The following is an 18,619-nucleotide window of genomic DNA, read 5'->3' on the forward strand; positions in this document are numbered from 1 at the left end:
TGCATGTATCCTTATCTATTAATAAACCTCTGGTACACTGTCCGAGTTTAACAAGGTGCTTATTCCTGGGAAAAGGATTAAAACCCACGACACATACATACAAACACTTGCTCCATGATAAATAGATTATAAATGCAAACGTCGCATTGAATGCCCTGTATCCCGAGCTAGACATATTTACACTGGCCGCTTGCAGGAAACAGCAATCAATGGGAAGCGTTTATGTAGTTGTGCTTGATGTTCAGCTAGCCACAAAATGAAAACCTATTCCCGGAAAACCTAAACAAAATAACACAGGTCATTCAACACTAATAGCATGAATAACTAAACAAGTATTAAAAGATAGCCCAAATCCCTATTTTTTACTTATGAATAAATCACTTTTTGTTCCAAATTCAGACCTCTGTGGCAAAAATCCAAATGAAGTGACCATTGTCTGACCTGTATGTCTGCATTGCCATGTTGCATGCGTGAGGCAAAATGACAGTCTGCCTCAGTGAGGATGGGACCAGCCTCCAGTGTCCTGAAGTCCAAGGGTAGCATCCACGAGCCATTCACCTGTCGCCAGGACCAAGATCCTTTCAAAGCAGTCACCATTGCCAACTGATTGACTTGACTTTCTTCCCCACTCAACACCCTGACCGAATCTCGGAGACGATTCATCATCTGATGGTTCTCCTCCAGCAGATGCTCCAACTGTGACAGCTTTTCCTGCAGCTCAGAAAGTTGACCCTGACATGGATGGAAGCAAACCAAGCAGATCAAATCATGAATACACCCAAAGACAAACACACTCGTAAAGACAGTAAAAGCAAGCCACATGATTTTAACAGTAAAGATGAGAAACATGACTTCTCATGGGGAATCAAAACAGACATTGTGAAAATGGAGAAGTGAAAGGAGAGAAGGAAAGGCAAAACGAGAGAAGTAGCTCCCCTGAACACCAGAAAATCTTTCACATGAAACATGGGAACCACCTGCTCAACTTGGCACAACTGAAGGTCATTCACACAAAACAAGACCATGGTGCTTTGCCTCTTGGAAGGCTAATCCAACTGAAGGCAATCTCAGTTCCTTCCACCAAGCTCGGAACAAGTGTGTTTCTACCCTCAGGAGTGCCAGGAAGCACTATCTCTCCACACTCAAGAATGAACTCTCAAACCTGTCTCCTTCCTCCAAATCCTGGTGGCGTCTGGTCAAATCCGTTTCTGGTGTTTGTTCCCCCTCCATCCCCTCCCTTACCTCAAATGGCTACACAGTTGACATCGCACGTGACAAAGCCGAATGCCTCAACTCTGTGTTTGCCTCAAAATCTTTAGTCCCAAACCCATCTCTCTCTGTTCCCACCTTTCCCAGTTGAACCCAACTGCTCCTGGACTCTGTGTCCTTCTCTACTGACAAGGTGGAGGAGTTTTTGTCAAACCTCGACTCTGATTCTGCAACTGGACCAGACGGCATCAGCCCACGGGTCCTAAAATCCTGCTCTGCCGCTCTATCTCACCCCCTCTCTGTTCTTTTCACCCTCTCTTTTGCTCAAGGTCATCTGCCAGCATCCTGGAAATCAGCAAACATTGCCGCTTTACACAAAAAGGTGCAAAAACAGATCCTTGCAACTACAGACCAATCAGCCTGCTCCCAATTTATCAGCAAAGTCATGGAATCCATCATTGCTTCGGATATGAAATCTTTCCTCTTCTCCAATGGCTTGATCTCTGATCATCAATCTGGTTTCAGACCAGGTCACTCTACTCTGGACATGCTGCTTCTGCTGTCTCAACAATGGATGGAGGTCCTCAATGCCAAACAGGAAATCAGAGCTGTCTCCCTTCACATATCACGTGCCTTCGATACGGTCTGGCACCCAGCTCTGCTCACCAAACTCTCCTCCTATGGTATCCGTGGAAATCTCCACGCATGGCTTGCGGACTTCCTCTCTAGTCGTAGGCAACGTGTGGCCCTGAATGGATTTCTCTCATCTACCCTTCCTGTTCAGGCTGGAGTTCCCAAAGGCAATGTTCTGGGCCCTGTGCTTTTTCTGGTCTTCATCAATGATCTCTCCGACTCTCTCGAAAATCCTCTCCATCTCTTTGCTGATGACTCCACTCTCTGCCACTCCATTCCTCTTCCCTCAGATCGGCAGTCTGCAGCCTCCTCACTCTCTGAAGACCTGGACAAAAATCACAGACTGGTCAAACAAGTGGAACATGTCTTTAAATCCTGACAAATCTCACACTCTTACGATGTCTCTCCGAAAAGATCGACTGGACAACCCTCCCATCTACTTTCTCAACAATCCTCTCCAAGAAGTTCTGTCGCTCAAGATTTTGGTTCTCACTATCTGCCATGATCTTTCTTGGGAAAACCACATTTCCAAGCTGGCCTCCAAAGCCAGTCGCCGACTGGGCATCCTCCGTCGTGCGAAGTCCTTCCTAGGCACACCTGAGCTCCTCACCACATACAAGGCTTTCATCCGCAGTTCAATGGAATACTGTTCTCCCCTATGGGCCGATGCTCCTGCCTCACACCTAGCTCGGCTTCACGCTGTTGAAACCAAAACTTTCAGAATCATTGGAATCTCCCGCGATGAAGCTATCTCTGAGGGCCTTTCACTCACTCACCGCAGGCAGGTAGGTGGTCTTTCTGTCTTCTACCGACTCCTCTCCGGCCTTGCTCCCCCAGCTCTCTCTGTGCTCTGTCCCACAAATATTCCTACAGGTCGCACAAGATCTGCCAGCAACCCTCTGGTGGTTAAACTGCCGAAATCTCGGCTCTCTGCTCACCTTCACTCTTTCATTCCTCTTTTCTCCCGCCTCTGGAACAAGCTCCCACACTCCCTTCAATCCCACTCCCCCCTCCAGGTCTTTAAAACAGCTGTTCACCACCATCTCTTATCTTCCCCCATCCAAAACGTTGATCTTTTCTACCCCCGCTAATTCACCCCAGATCCACCTTGTTTGAAATTCCAACTTCTTTCCTGGAAGTCCTGGCAGTGTCCATATGTTTTATACCTCTCCCACCCCCCCTTCCCATGCCTCCCCCCCCCCCCAAAGCCCTCTCCCTCCCACAGATGTCTCCATGTCTCTCGGTCCCTGCTCTCAAATGTTGTGTTTGTGTCCTTCCCCCTCGCTCCCCATCTTGTCTACCGCTCCCGATGTTATATGTTTTATGTGTCGGTTTGTCTGTCTGTGTGATTAATGTTCGCTCTTTCACGAGCCTCGATCTTGTATACAAAAAACAAAAAACAAACAAAAAAAACAAAACAAAGGAACCACCTCCTCAACTTGGCACAGCTGAAGGTCATTCACATGAAACATGGGAACCACCTCCTCAACTTGCCCCAGCTGAAGGTCATTCACACAAAACATGGGAACCATCTGCTCAACCTGGCACAACTGAAGGTCGTTCACACGAAAGATGGGAACCACCTTATCAACTTTGCACAACTGACGGTCATTCAAATGAAACATGGTAACCACCTCCTCAACTTGGCACAACTGAAGGTCATTCACACGAAACATGGGAACCACTTCCTCAATCTGGCACAACTGATGGTCATTCACAAAAAACATGGGAACCACCTTATCAACTTGGCACACTGAAGGTCGTTCACACAAAACATACGAACCTCCTCCTCAACTTTGAAACATGGGAACCACCTCCTCAACTTGGCACAACTGAAGGTCATTCACACGAAACATGGGAACCACCTACTCAACTTGGCACAACTGAAGGTCATTCACACAAAACATACGAACCATCTCCTCAACTTGGCACAGCTGAAGGTCATTCACAAAAAAATGGGAACCACCGACTCAACTTGGCACAGCTGAAGGTCATTCACGCGAAACATGGGAACCTCCTCCTCAACTTGGCACAACTGAAGGTCATTCACATGAAACATGGGACCCACCGACTCAACTTGGCACAGCTGAAGGTCATTCACATGAAACATGGGAACCACCTAATCAACTTGGCACAACTGAAGATCATTCACACAAAACATAGGAACCATCTCCTCAACTTGGCGCAGCTGAAGGTCATTCACAAAAAACATTGGAACCACTGCCTCAACTTGGCACAACTAAAGGTCGTTCACACGACACATGGAAACCACCTGCTCAACTTCTACACAGTGCAGAAATTGCCGCCCAGACAAACAACCGTGGTAAGCTCTGAGATGGTTCTCTGACTCTGAGGCATCTTACTCTGACATCTTACTCTGACATCTTACTCTGACATCTTACTCTGACATCTTACTCTGACATCTTACTCTGACATCTTACTCTGACATCTTACTCTGACATCTTACTCTGACATCTTACTCTGACATCTTACTCTGACATCTTACTCCGAGATGGTAAGTGGCAAAAGTTAGTGTTAAGAAACCAACAAAAGGACCAGAACACCAATTGCAACTTGCAGCCCAGGCAGGAATTTGCAATTTGTTCATGGTGCCGGTGATAGCTCACCCACTCTTGGCGAAAGACACCGTGGGATATTTAACTTCCAACAACTAATGCTGCAGTTGCGCCGCCCAGTTCAACGTCCATCATGGACAGCACACGCATTGATGAATCACCCTGCCTGTCTGTCGCTCTTACGATGCGCAGGGATACGGTGTACCTATTCTAAATCGGGGTACACACCGTGATCATTCATCCCAGCAAGCTGGTACTCAATTTGCCGACCTCGGAAGGATGACAGGCTGAGTCAACCCCCCTGGCGTTAATTCAGCGATCGACAGGGATTCGAACCCAGGATCCTAGGATCCCAAGCTGGCACCCTAACCGCTAAGCCAACACCAGGGATTCTGTGAAACACCAGGATGGAAGTTTATAGTTGGGGCGGGATTGCAACCAAGGCGAGACAGCTTCGACAAGTGGCGTACTTCTCGGTCATCCTACCAAGGAAAAGGCAAGTGCCTTTTCAAATGACAAAGCATTAGCACATCATCTAGCTGTGTGGATAATGACAGCTCATTTTACATTATCCGGCTGTGTGGTTAGTCAGTTCGTTTTACATCATCCGGCTGTGTGGTTAATGTCAGTTCGTTTTACATTATCCAGCTGTGTGGTAAATGTCAGCTCGTTTTACATCACCCGGTTGTGTGGTTGATGACAGCTCATTTTACATCACCTGACTGTGTGGTTAATGACAGCTCATTTTACATCACCTGACTGTGTGGTTGATGACAGCTCATTTTACATCACCTGACTGTGTGGTTAATGACAGCTCATTTTACATCACCTGACTGTGTGGTTAATGTCAGCTCGTTTTACATCATCCAGCTGTGCAGTTAATGACAGCTTTTTTCATCATCCAGCTGTGTGGTTAATGACAGCTTTTTTTTTTACATTACCGGCTGTGTGGTAATGTCAGCTCGTTTTACATCATCCGGTTGTGTGGTTAATGTCAGCTCGTTTTACATCATCCGGTTGTGTGGTTAATGTCAGCTCGTTTTACATCATCCAGCCGTGTGGTTAATGTCAGCTCGTTTTACATCATCCAGCCGTGTGGTCAATGTCAGCTCGTTTTACATTATCCAGCTGTGTGGTTAATGTCAGCTCGTTTTACATTATCCGGCTGTGTGGTAAATGTCAGCAAATTTTTTACATCATCCGGCCGTGTGGTTAATGTCAGCTCGTTTTACATTATCCGGCCGTGTGGTTAATGTCAGCTCGTTTTACATTATACAGCCGTGTGGTTAATGTCAGCTCGTTTTACATCATCCAGCCGTGTGGTTAATGTCAGCTCGTTTTAAATCATCCAGCCGTGTGGTTAATGTCAGCTCGTTTTACATCACATGGCTGTGTGGTTAATGTCAGCTCGTTTTACATCATCCGGTTGTGTGGTTAATGTCAGTTCGTTTTACATTATACAGCCGTGTGGTTATGTCAGCTCGTTTTACGTCATCCAGCCGTGTGGTTAATGTCAGCTCATTTTACCTCATCTGGCCCTGTGGTTAATGTCAGCTCATTTTACATTATCTGGCTGTGCGGTTAATGACAGCTCGTTTTACATCATCCGGCTGTGTGGTTAATGTCAGCAAATTTTTTACATCATCCGGCTGTGTGGTTAATGTCAGCTCATTTTACATTATCCGGCTGTGCGGTTAATGACAGCTCGTTTTACATTATCTGGCTGTGTGGTTAATGATAGCTCGTTTTACATTATCCAGCTGAGTGGTAAATGTCAGCAAATTTTTTACATCATCCGGCTGTGTGGTTAATGACAGCTCGTTTTACATTATCCGGCCGTGTGGTTAATGTCAGCTCATTTTACATCATCCGGCTGTGTGGTTAATGACAGCTTTTTTATTTTATCCGGCCATGTGGTTAATGACAGCTTGTTTTACATCACCCGGCTGTGTGGTTAATGTCAGCTCGTTTTCCATTATCGGCCGTGTGGTTAATGTGAGCTCGTTTTACATTATCCGGCCGTGTGGTTAATGTCAGCTCATTTTACATTATCCGGCTGTGTGGTTAATGTCAGCTCGTTTTACATTATCCGGCCGTGTGGTTAATGTCAGCTCGTTTTACATTATCCGGCCGTGTGGTTAATGTCAGCTCATTTTCCCTCATCCGGCCGTGTGGTTAATGTCAGCTCGTTTTCCCTCATCCGGCCGTGTGGTTAATGTCAGCTCGTTTTACATTATCCGGCCGTGTGGTTAATGTCAGCTCGTTTTACATTATCCGGCTGTGTGGTTAATGTCAGCTCATTTTCCCTCATCCGGCCGTGTGGTTAATGACAGCTCGTTTTACATCACCCGGCCGTGTGGTTAATGTCAGCTCGTTTTACATTATCCGGCCGTGTGGTTAATGTGAGCTCGTTTTACATTATACAGCCGTGTGGTTAATGTCAGCTCGTTTTACATCATCCAGCCGTGTGGTTAATGTCAGCTCGTTTTAAATCATCCAGCCGTGTGGTTAATGTCAGCGCGTTTTACATCACATGGCTGTGTGGTTAATGTCAGCTCGTTTTACATCATCCGGTTGTGTGGTTAATGTCAGTTCGTTTTACATTACACAGCCGTGTGGTTATGTCAGCTCGTTTTACATCATCCAGCCGTGTGGTTAATGTCAGCTCATTTTACCTCATCCGGCCCTGTGGTTAATGTCAGCTCATTTTACATTATCTGGCTGTGCGGTTAATGACAGCTCGTTTTACATCATCCGGCTGTGTGGTTAATGTCAGCAAATTTTTTACATCATCCGGCTGTGTGGTTAATGTCAGCTCATTTTACATTATCCGGCTGTGCGGTTAATGACAGCTCGTTTTACATTATCTGGCTGTGTGGTTAATGATAGCTCGTTTTATATTATCCGGCTGTGTGGTTAATGACAGGTTTTTTATTTTATCCGGCCATGTGGTTAATGACAGCTTGTTTTACATCACCCGGCTGTGTGGTTAATGTCAGCTCGTTTTACATCACCCGGCTGTGTGATTAATGTCAGCTCGTTTTACATCAGCCGGCCCTGTGGTTAATGTCAGCTCATTTTCCATTGTCCGGCTGTGCAGTTAATGTCAGCTCATTTTACATTATGCGGCTGTGTGGTTGATAGCTCGTTTTACCTCATCCGGCTGTGTGGTTAATGTCAGCTCATTTTACATCATCCGGCTGTGTGGTTAATGTCAGCTCGTTTTACATTATCCGGCCGTGTGGTTAATGTCAGCTCATTTTACATCATCCGGCCGTGTGGTTAATGTCAGCTCGTTTTACCTCATCCGGCCGTGTGGTTAATGTCAGCTCGTTTTACCTCATCCGGCCGTGTGGTTAATGTCAGCTCGTTTCACCTCATCCGGCCGTGTGGTTAATGACAGCTCGTTTTACATCACCGGCCATGTGGTTAATGACAGCTCGTTTTACATCACCCGGCTGTGTGGTTAATGACAGCTCGTTTTACATTATCCGGCCGTGTGGTTAATGTCAGCTCATTTTCCCTCATCCGGCCGTGTGGTTAATGTCAGCTCGTTTTACCTCATCTGGCCGTGTGGTTAATGTCAGCTCATTTTCCCTCATCCGGCCGTGTGGTTAATGTCAGCTCGTTTTACATTATCCGGCCGTGTGGTTAATGTGAGCTCGTTTTACATTATCCGGCCGTGTGGTTAATGTCAGCTCATTTTACATTATCCGGCTGTGTGGTTAATGTCAGCTCGTTTTACATTATCCGGCCGTGTAGTTAATGTCAGCTCGTTTTATATTATCCGGCCGTGTGGTTAATGTCAGCTCATTTTCCCTCATCCGGCCGTGTGGTTAATGTCAGCTCATTTTCCCTCATCCGGCCGTGTGGTTAATGTCAGCTCGTTTTACATTATCCGGCCGTGTGGTTAATGTCAGCTCGTTTTACATTATCCGGCTGTGTGGTTAATGTCAGCTCATTTTCCCTCATCCGGCCGTGTGGTTAATGACAGCTCGTTTTACATCACCCGGCCGTGTGGTTAATGTCAGCTCGTTTTACATTATCCGGCCGTGTGGTTAATGAAAGCTTTTTTTTACCTCATCAGGCCGTGTGGTTAATGTCAGCTCATTTTACCTCATCTGGCAGTGTGGTTAATGTCAGCTCGTTTTACCTCATCCGGCCGTGTGGTTAATGTCAGCTGGTTTTACCTCATCCGGCCGTGTGGTTAATGTCAGCTGGTTTTACCTCATCCGGCTGTGTGGTTAATGTCAGCTCGTTTTACATTATCCGGCCGTGTGGTTAATGTCAGCTCGTTTTACCTCATCCGGCTGTGTGGTTAATGTCAGCTCGTTTTACCTCATCCGGCCGTGTGGTTAATGAAAGCTTTTTTCCCCCTCATCCGGCCGTGTGGTTAATGTCAGCTCGTTTTACCTCATCCGGCCGTGTGGTTAATGTCAGCTCGTTTTACCTCATCCGGCCGTGTGGTTAATGTCAGCTCATTTTACATCATCCGGCTGTGTGGTTAATGTCAGCTCATTTTACATCATCCGGCCGTGTGGTTAATGAAAGCTTTTTTTTTACCTCATCCGGCCGTGTGGTTAATGTCAGCTCATTTTACCTCATCCGGCCGTGTGTTTAATGTCAGCTCATTTTACATCATCCGGCTGTGTGGTTAATGTCAGCTCATTTTCCCTCATCCGGCTGTGTGGTTAATGAAAGCTTTTTATTTACCTCATCCGGCCGTGTGGTTAATGTCAGCTCATTTTACCTCATCCGGCCGTGTGGTTAATGTCAGCTGGTTTTACCTCATCCGGCCGTGTGGTTAATGTGAGCTCGTTTTACCTCATCCGGCCGTGTGGTTAATGTCAGCTCGTTTTACCTCATCCGGCCGTGTGGTTAATGTCAGCTCGTTTTACATTATCCGGCCGTGTGGTTAATGTCAGCTCGTTTTACCTCAACCGGCCATGTGGTTAATGTCAGCTCGTTTTACATTATCCGGCCGTGTGGTTAATGTCAGCTCGTTTTACATCATCCGGCCGTGTGGTTAATGTCTGCTCATTTTCCCTCATCCGGCCGTGTGGTTAATGTCAGCTCGTTTTACATTATCCGGCCGTGTGGTTAATGTCAGCTCGTTTTACCTCATCCGGCCGTGTGGTTAATGTCAGCTCATTTTACATCATCCGGATGTGTGGTTAATGTCAGCTCATTTTACATTATCCGGCCGTGTGGTTAATGAAAGCTTTTTTTTACCTCATCCGGCCGTGTGGTTAATGTCAGCTCATTTTACCTGATCCGACCGTGTGGTTAATGTCAGCTCGTTTTACCTCATCCGGCCGTGTGGTTAATGTCAGCTGGTTTTACCTCATCCGGCCGTGTGGTTAATGTCAGCTGGTTTTACCTCATCCGGCCGTGTGGTTAATGTCAGCTCGTTTTACCTCATCCGGCTGTGTGGTTAATGTCAGCTCGTTTTACCTCATCCGGCCGTGTGGTTAATGAAAGCTTTTTTTCCCCTCATCCGGCAGTGTGGTTAATGTCAGCTCGTTTTACCTCATCCGGCCGTGTGGTTAATGTCAGCTCGTTTTACCTCATCCGGCCGTGTGGTTAATGTCAGCTCATTTTACATCATCCGGCTGTGTGGTTAATGTCAGCTCATTTTACATCATCCGGCCGTGTGGTTAATGAAAGCTTTTTTTTACCTCATCCGGCCGTGTGGTTAATGTCAGCTCATTTTACATCATCCGGCTGTGTGGTTAATGTCAGCTCATTTTACATTATCCGGCCGTGTGGTTAATGAAAGCTTTTTTTTACCTCATCCGGCCATGTGGTTAATGTCAGCTCATTTTACCTCATCCGGCCATGTGGTTAATGTCAGCTCGTTTTACCTCATCCGGCCGTGTGGTTAATGTCAGCTGGTTTTACCTCATCTGGCCATGTGGTTAATGTCAGCTGGTTTTACCTCATCCGGCCGTGTGGTTAATGTCAGCTCGTTTTACATTATCCGGCCGTGTGGTTAATGTCAGCTCGTTTTACCTCATCCGGCTGTGTGTTTAATGTCAGCTCGTTTTACCTCATCCGGCCGTGTGGTTAATGAAAGCTTTTTTCCCCCTCATCCGGCCGTGTGGTTAATGTCAGCTCGTTTTACCTCATCCGGCCGTGTGGTTAATGTCAGCTCGTTTTACCTCATCCGGCCGTGTGTTTAATGTCAGCTCATTTTACATCATCCGGCTGTGTGGTTAATGTCAGCTCATTTTACATCATCCGGCCGTGTGGTTAATGAAAGCTTTTTTTTACCTCATCCGGCCGTGTGGTTAATGTCAGCTCATTTTACCTCATCCGGCCGTGTGTTTAATGTCAGCTCATTTTACATCATCCGGCTGTGTGGTTAATGTCAGCTCATTTTCCCTCATCCGGCTGTGTGGTTAATGAAAGCTTTTTTTTTACCTCATCCGGCCGTGTGGTTAATGTCAGCTCATTTTACCGCATCCGGCCGTGTGGTTAATGTCAGCTGGTTTTACCTCATCCGGCCGTGTGGTTAATGTCAGCTGGTTTTACCTCATCCGGCCGTGTGGTTAATGTCAGCTGGTTTTACCTCATCCGGCCGTGTGGTTAATGTCAGCTGGTTTTACCTCATCCGGCCGTGTGGTTAATGTCAGCTCGTTTTACATTATCCGGCCGTGTGGTTAATGTCAGCTCGTTTTACCTCATCCGGCCGTGTGGTTAATGTCAGCTCATTTTACATCATCCGGCTGTGTGGTTAATGAAAGCTTTTTTTTACCTCATCCGGCCGTGTGGTTAATGTCAGCTCATTTTACCTCATCCGGCCGTGTGGTTAATGTCAGCTCGTTTTACATCATCCGGCCGTGTGGTTAATGTCAGCTGGTTTTACCTCATCCGGCCGTGTGGTTAATGTCAGCTCGTTTTACCTCATCCGGCCGTGTGGTTAATGTCAGCTCGTTTTACATCATCCGGCTGTGTGGTTAATGTCAGCTCGTTTTACTTCATCCGGCTGTGTGGTTAATGTCAGCTCGTTTTACCTCATCCGGCTGTGTGGTTAATGTCAGCTCATTTTACATCATCCGGCCGTGTGGTTAATGAAAGCTTTTTTTTACCTCATCCGGCCGTGTGGTTAATGTCAGCTCATTTTACCTCATCCGGCCGTGTGGTTAATGTCAGCTCGTTTTACATCATCCGGCCGTGTGGTTAATGTCAGCTGGTTTTACCTCATCCGGCCGTGTGGTTAATGTCAGCTCGTTTTACCTCATCCGGCCGTGTGGTTAATGTCAGCTCATTTTACCTCATCCGGCTGTGTGGTTAATGTCAGCTCGTTTTACATCATCCGGCCGTGTGGTTAATGTCAGCTGGTTTTACCTCATCCGGCCGTGTGGTTAATGTCAGCTCATTTTACCTCATCCGGCTGTGTGGTTAATGTCAGCTCATTTTACCTCATCCGGCCGTGTGGTTAATGTCAGCTCGTTTTACCTCATCCGGCCGTGTGGTTAATGTCAGCTCGTTTTACCTCATCCGGCCGTGTGGTTAATGTCAGCTCATTTTACCTCATCCGGCTGTGTGGTTAATGTCAGCTCATTTTACCTCATCCGGCTGTGTGGTTAATGTCAGCTCGTTTTACATCATCCGGCCGTGTGGTTAATGTCAGCTCGTTTTACCTCATCCGGCCGTGTGGTTAATGTCAGCTCATTTTACCTCATCCGGCTGTGTGGTTAATGTCAGCTCATTTTACCTCATCCGGCCGTGTGGTTAATGTCAGCTCGTTTTACATCATCCGGCCGTGTGGTTAATGTCAGCTGGTTTTACCTCATCCGGCCGTGTGGTTAGTGTCAGCTCGTTTTACCTCATCCGGCCGTGTGGTTAATGTCAGCTCATTTTACCTCATCCGGCTGTGTGGTTAATGTCAGCTCGTTTTACTTCATCCGGCTGTGTGGTTGTCAGCTCGTTTTACCTCATCAGGCCGTGTGGTTAATGAAAGCTTTTTTTTTTTACCTCATCCGGCCGTGTGGTTAATGAAAGCTTTTTTTTTACCTCATCCGGCCATGTGGTTCATTGTTTTAAGTCACCCTTGAACACATGTACAATGTATTATAAACATTTCTCCACCAGTTTTCGAGGTCGAAATACCTTGGGTAAGTGGTCAGGTTGGTTGTCCACCTGCCGTACGTACTGGACCCGGTCGAGCATCACGTACAAGGAGAAAACGGCGATGCAGAACGCGGCCCCGCAGCACACACTCAGGAGCTTCCTGAACCGCATGGCCAAGCTAAACTGTTGATCTCAGCACGTGATCAAAACCCAGCACGTGATCAAAACCTCAGCACGTGATCAAAACTCCAGCACGTGATCAAAACCCCGCACGTGATCAAAACCCCGCACGTGATCAAAACCTCGCACGTGATCAAAACCCCAGCACGTGATCAGAAACCGCAGCACGTGATCAGAAACCGCAGCACGTGATTCACTCCAGGGAAACTTCCGGACGTCCACACAACTCTCCCGTCGAGGAAAAACAATATTCTTTCCCGACCGTGAGGGTTTTTCTCTTTTTCCAAATATGAAATCTTCATTCAGAAAAAAATTGGTTAATCGTTTCAGATCCCGAAGAGAAACGTTTTTTAGAAAAGGTAGAAATAAATTAATCTCGGAACTCAAAAATGTATCCCTCGACCGCGTTCGCGCTCGACCCCGGGCTTCGGGCTCTTCCTCTTCCTCCCTAGCTTCCGCCACCATGGTAGAGCAAGCTGGACGGCTGATTGGTTGTCTCGACTTTTTGATTTCAACAAATGTTCTAACTTACCGAACTGTTGTATTCAATTGAGATTAACGGCATACTTAGCGAGAAAAAAAAATGAGACGACAAACCAATTGTTCAGACTTCATCACATACACCGCAACATTATTGACAGCAGAAAAATGGACTAAGCGAGCCAACTGTCGTCCTGTATTGGTATATTCGTAATGCCAAAGGCCCCGTGTTGTCGAGGACCCACACTGCAAAAGGTATCCACTTCGGGATGTGTTGCTTTCACCAACAATACGAGTGACGAGGTCCGACCATAGAGTTATATTACAGTCGAGACTCTGGAGGGCGTTAATACCACGTGACCCCGTGCCGACAAGGACGACCGGCAGCCATGTTTTTGGGGGGGCAACATTTGTTGACAACGTACATGACCAAGTCGAATATTTCTGGTGGCAAGATGCCGAAAAGATGTGCCTGCTTCGGGTGCACAAATCGCAGCAACCAATCCAAAAGAAGGATGTTAGTTTTCACAGGTGAGTACTCTGTGTTTCTTTTCAAAAGTAGAAATTTTGGTAGGAAGTCGGGCAGACCATCTCGGACCCGCATCATCTCGGACCCAGACCATCTCCGTCCCAGACCATCTCGCACCCAGACCATCTCGGACCCACACCATCTCGGACCCAGACCATCTCGGACCCAGACCATCTCCGTCCCAGACCATCTCGCACCCGGACCATCTCGCACCCGGACCATCTCGCACCCGGACCACCTCGGGCCCAGACCATCTCCGACCCAGACCATCTCGCACCCACACCATCTCGGACCCAGACCATCTCGGACCCAGACCATCTCCGACCCAGACCATCTCGCACCCACACCATCTCGGACCCGGACCATCTCCGACCCGGACCATCTCGCACCCGGACCATCTCGCACCCGGACCATCTCGGACCCGGATCATCTCGGACCCGGATCTTCTCGCACCCGGACCATCTCGGACCCGGATCATCTCGCACCCGGACCATCTCGGACCCGGACCATCTCGGACCCGGACCATCTCGGACCCAGACCATCTCGGACCCAGACCATCTCGCACCCAGACCATCTCGGACCCAGACCATCTCGGACCCAGACCATCTCGGACCCAGACCATCTCGCCCCCAGACCATCTCGGACCCAGACCATCTCGGACCCAGACCATCTCGGACCCAGACCATCTCGGACCCAGACCATCTCGCACCCAGACCATCTCGGACCCAGACCATCTCGGACCCAGACCATCTCGGACCCAGACCATCTCGCCCCCAGACCATCTCGGACCCAGACCATCTCGCACCCAGACCATCTCGGACCCAGACCATCTCGCACCCAGACCATCTCGCACCCAGACCATCTCGCACCCAGACCATCTCGGACCCAGACCATCTCGCACCCAGACCATCTCGCACCCAGACCATCTCGGACCCAGACCATCTCGGACCCAGACCATCTCGCACCCAGACCATCTCCGACCCAGACCATCTCGGACCCAGACCATCTCGCACCCAGACCATCTCGGACCCAGACCATCTCCGACCCAGACCATCTTGGACCCAGACCAGCTCGGACCCAGACCATCTCGGACCAGGACCATCTCGGACCCGGACCATCTCGGACCAGGACCATCTCGGACCCGGACCATCTCGGACCCGGACCATCTCGGACCCAGACCATCTCGGACCCAGACCATCTCGCACCCAGACCATCTCGGACCCAGACCATCTCGGACCCAGACCATCTCGGACCCAGACCATCTCGGACCCAGACCATCTCGCACCCAGACCATCTCGCACCCAGACCATCTCGCACCCAGACCATCTCGCACCCAGACCATCTCGCACCCAGACCATCTCGGACCCAGACCATCTCCGACCCAGACCATCTCGGACCCAGACCATCTCGGACCCAGACCATCTCGGACCAAGACCATCTCGGACCCAGACCATCTCGGACCAAGACCATCTCGGACCCAGACCATCTCGGACCCAGACCATCTCGGACCCAGACCATCTCGGACCCAGACCATCTCGGACCCAGACCATCTCGGACCCAGACCATCTCGGACCCAGACCATCTCGGACCCAGACCATCTCGGACCCAGACCATCTCGGACCCAGACCATCTCGGACCCAGACCATCTCAAACCCAGATCATCTTGGACCCAGACTGTCCCAGACCAACTCAGACCCAAGTACCAATTTGGACCCGAGTTTTTTTCAGTGTGACTTGTCTTAATTCTTATCATGAAGTATCATTCTTTTAAAGTCTTTTTTTTTCTGAATCCAAGTGGGACAAACATGCTAATTATGAAAGAAAAAAATTTGTGTGTGTGTGTGTGTGTGTGTGTGTGTGTGGTGTGTGTGGGTGCGTGCGTGGTTGGGTGGGTGGTTGGGTGGGTGTTTGGTTGGTTGGTTGGTTGGGTGGGTGGTTGGTTGGTTGGTTGGGTGGGTGGTTGGTTTGGATGGTTGGTTGGGTGGTTGGTTGGGTGATTGGTTTGGTTGGTTGGGTGGGTGGTTATTGGTTGATTTTGTATTTTTTTTTTTTTTTTTTTGTTAATTAAGGGTTGAATTATAAATGAAGTTGCAATGAATTAAATTAAATATGAAAGTGATCTTTCTTGTCACTGTGCCTCAGTTTTTATGTTGCAGTTTTCTACTATCAGCATATAAATGTGATTGTGCCCCCCTTCCCGTTGCAATGAGCAGAGTGAATGTCCAGATGACCCGAGTATAACTTAGTTTTATCATGGGTGTTTTATAATCAAGGGGTTTACACTCCATTAATTAATCAGGAAAATAGAACTTTTTTCGAAGGTTTCCAATACATAAATAAATGTATTGTTCGTTCGTTCGTGTGATTGCCAACTTCAATCAAGTTTGGTGCTTTAATGGATTGATAAATAGTGGCAATGACTATATTGTTCGTTTAGTTTCAAGAAAAAAGAAAGAAATAATAAAAATCAACTTTAAACGGCCACTCGTTCTTTGACACCATAGCGTTCGTGTGCGCATCAGTGCACTTGTTGCCCCCCAAAAACATGGCGGCCGGGTCTCCATGGTGGCACGGCCGGGTTCTGCACGAGGCACAGCGAGTTCGCCTTCTCGTCTATAATATAACTCTTTGGGTCCGACGCACAAGCACAGAAGCATCTGCATACAGTAATCTACATAAATCCACATACATTAATCTACCTGCATCTGCATACAGTAATCTACATACATCTACATACAGTAATCTATCTGCATCTTCATACAGTAATTGACATACATATTGTTACGGAAACTGGGACGGCGCTCCCATTATCAAGGGGGGGGTGGGTTAATCCCCCTTCTGTTCTGCACTGGCCGTCTCCGATCCTGAAGCTACCCCGCTCTCCTGTGGGGTGGGATTGGCCGAGGTGATTGGTCAAGGGATGCCCGTACACCTCCGCCAATCCCTCCACATGGAAGGTGGGTAACTCCGCTCTAAACCACAGACAAGATGGTATTTGCCGAGCGGGTTAGCAGGCCGAAGTTCGAGCCGTTAACAAAGACTAACCCGATTGAGAAGCGCTGGCCGAAATCGCACCACAGGAACTCAATTGGGAAATCTCTAAAGCGATCGGATGAGAAAGAAGAAATCAAAGAATGGAGGAACAGATATTTATTATTATTTACACAAACCCAAAGAAGAAAAGAAGAACGAAGTAATTTACAGGAAAGAGGAAGAAGCAGATACACAGGGCAAATCCTTATACAAACTTAACTTGTACCCCAGACAACACAGAGGACAGATGACAGGCAGACTCACATGAATGGGGAATTGCAGGTTGGATTGGCTGGAGGGAGAGAAGGGTTTGTGCAGGACGGCAGGCTGGAGGTGAGCGGCCGCTGACTCCACCGCAATCTGGTCCACAGAACGGGTGACAGGGAGGTCCGAGGATCGCGGCACGTCGAGGTTCGCGTGCCCGCACTTGTTGTTGTCTGTAGCCTTGTAGGTTTGCGCATCTCCACCTCATGCGTCTCCGAAGCTCTCAGCAGGACCGCCACCTGCGCAAGCACCTCCCTCAAAAACTCTCTTGCAGAACTGCTTGCCACGGAACTCCTCAACTCCTCCAGTGGGGGCTCCGCGCAACGGGTTATATAGGCCACACCCTCGAATCTTCGCGAAACTGCTCGATGTTTCTTGGTCACGCCTCTCAAGCCATACCCCTGATCTTTGGTTGGTCGTTCGGGGGCTCCACCCTTGATGACGAGGTGGGGCCACGCCCTTCTTCTCCAAGTTGGAGCACATGTTGAATGGCAGCGAATGCAGTTGGTAATGCAGTTGGCAATGGAGGCAATGCAGTTGGCAATGGAGGCAATGCAGTTGGCAATGGGGCTCTATCTTATTTAATTTGGTGCAGCGCTAGGTCAACTAGTGGAGACACAACCTTAACTGATACACATAATAAAGAAATAACTATAGAGAGGTTCTATGGTGGCCTACGTGTGTGCGATGGGCTAACTAAAGGACAACCTTTGATCTTTACATGAATGGAGCTATTTATAGGAATCGTTACATTATTTACAATGGGGGTATATTTACAATGAATTACACACAGTGCACGGTTTCCCAAATCCGTTACACTGCCCCCTTCTTCCTCCAGGCACGTCCCGGGCCGATAAAACTTTAACTTAATGTGGCACCTAGGTGTAACACCCTCTACTATTAATCTGACCCTGAGTGCGACAATTTAAAAACACAAATAAATATGTCCCGCTATTGCGTTGCACCCTACCTCACAGATTCACACCCACAGCAAACCGAATTTCGGAATTAATTTTCAAACTATACATGAATGGTGGGGAAGCATGATTTACAAGTGACGTTAATTGTATTTACACTGCAACCCAAGACCTGTTATTTTTCTTTTTAGGAAACAAAAAGAGAAAATTCCTGTGCAAGGGAGGAGACAGCATGCACTGCATCGATGCACCAGCACCAAAAAACACCAAAGCACCAATCACAAAAATGCACCGAAGTGCACAGTCACGCACCATCCAGTGCGACATTACACCATAATAAAACACAAGAAACACACTGATGGTGGTCTGGATCTTCTGGTCCGCTCCCTCTGCTGGCCCGTCGTTCTTCCAGACGTTGTCTTTCTTGCTCTTCTTGCTTGCTGCCTATTTGCAAGGATAAATAAAAATGCACAAAACGTGTCCGTTTTTATTTATGGCCAACAGGGGCCAGCTATGGGTGGTCCACCTGTATGGCAAAAAGGGGCCACCTGACCGTGGTCCACAAAGCAAGACTTTTGGCCGCAATGGCCGGTCCCAGCAGAGGGGCCAGGCCCCAAAACTTGGGGTCCATGAGTGGTGCTCGGCCACAGTACCGTGGTCCATATTGTGGTGCTTGGCCGCAAAACGGCGGTCCATAAAGTGGTGCATCGATGCAAGCAGCT

The 18,619-nt window shown here is 48.1% G+C and overlaps 1 protein-coding gene across 1 annotated transcript in view; it reads right to left on the reverse strand.

Moving 5' to 3' along the window:
• MAN2A2 (mannosidase alpha class 2A member 2) overlaps window positions 1-13,137 on the reverse strand; it is a 421,122-nt gene extending 407,985 nt beyond the window's left edge. The window contains exons 1-2 of the mRNA XM_068108861.2: window positions 12,534-13,137; window positions 442-732 (exon numbers count right to left, since the gene is read on the reverse strand). Coding sequence (XP_067964962.2) covers window positions 442-732; window positions 12,534-12,665 — 423 coding nt within the window. The 5' untranslated portion in view covers window positions 12,666-13,137. The remainder of the gene's footprint in view (window positions 1-441; window positions 733-12,533) is intronic.
• Between the last annotated feature and the right edge of the window lie 5,482 nt (window positions 13,138-18,619).

Source organism: Myxine glutinosa, chromosome 2 (assembly GCF_964187855.1).
Source record: "Myxine glutinosa chromosome 2, kmMyxGlut1.1, whole genome shotgun sequence".
Classification (NCBI taxonomy): Eukaryota; Metazoa; Chordata; class Myxini; order Myxiniformes; family Myxinidae; genus Myxine; species Myxine glutinosa.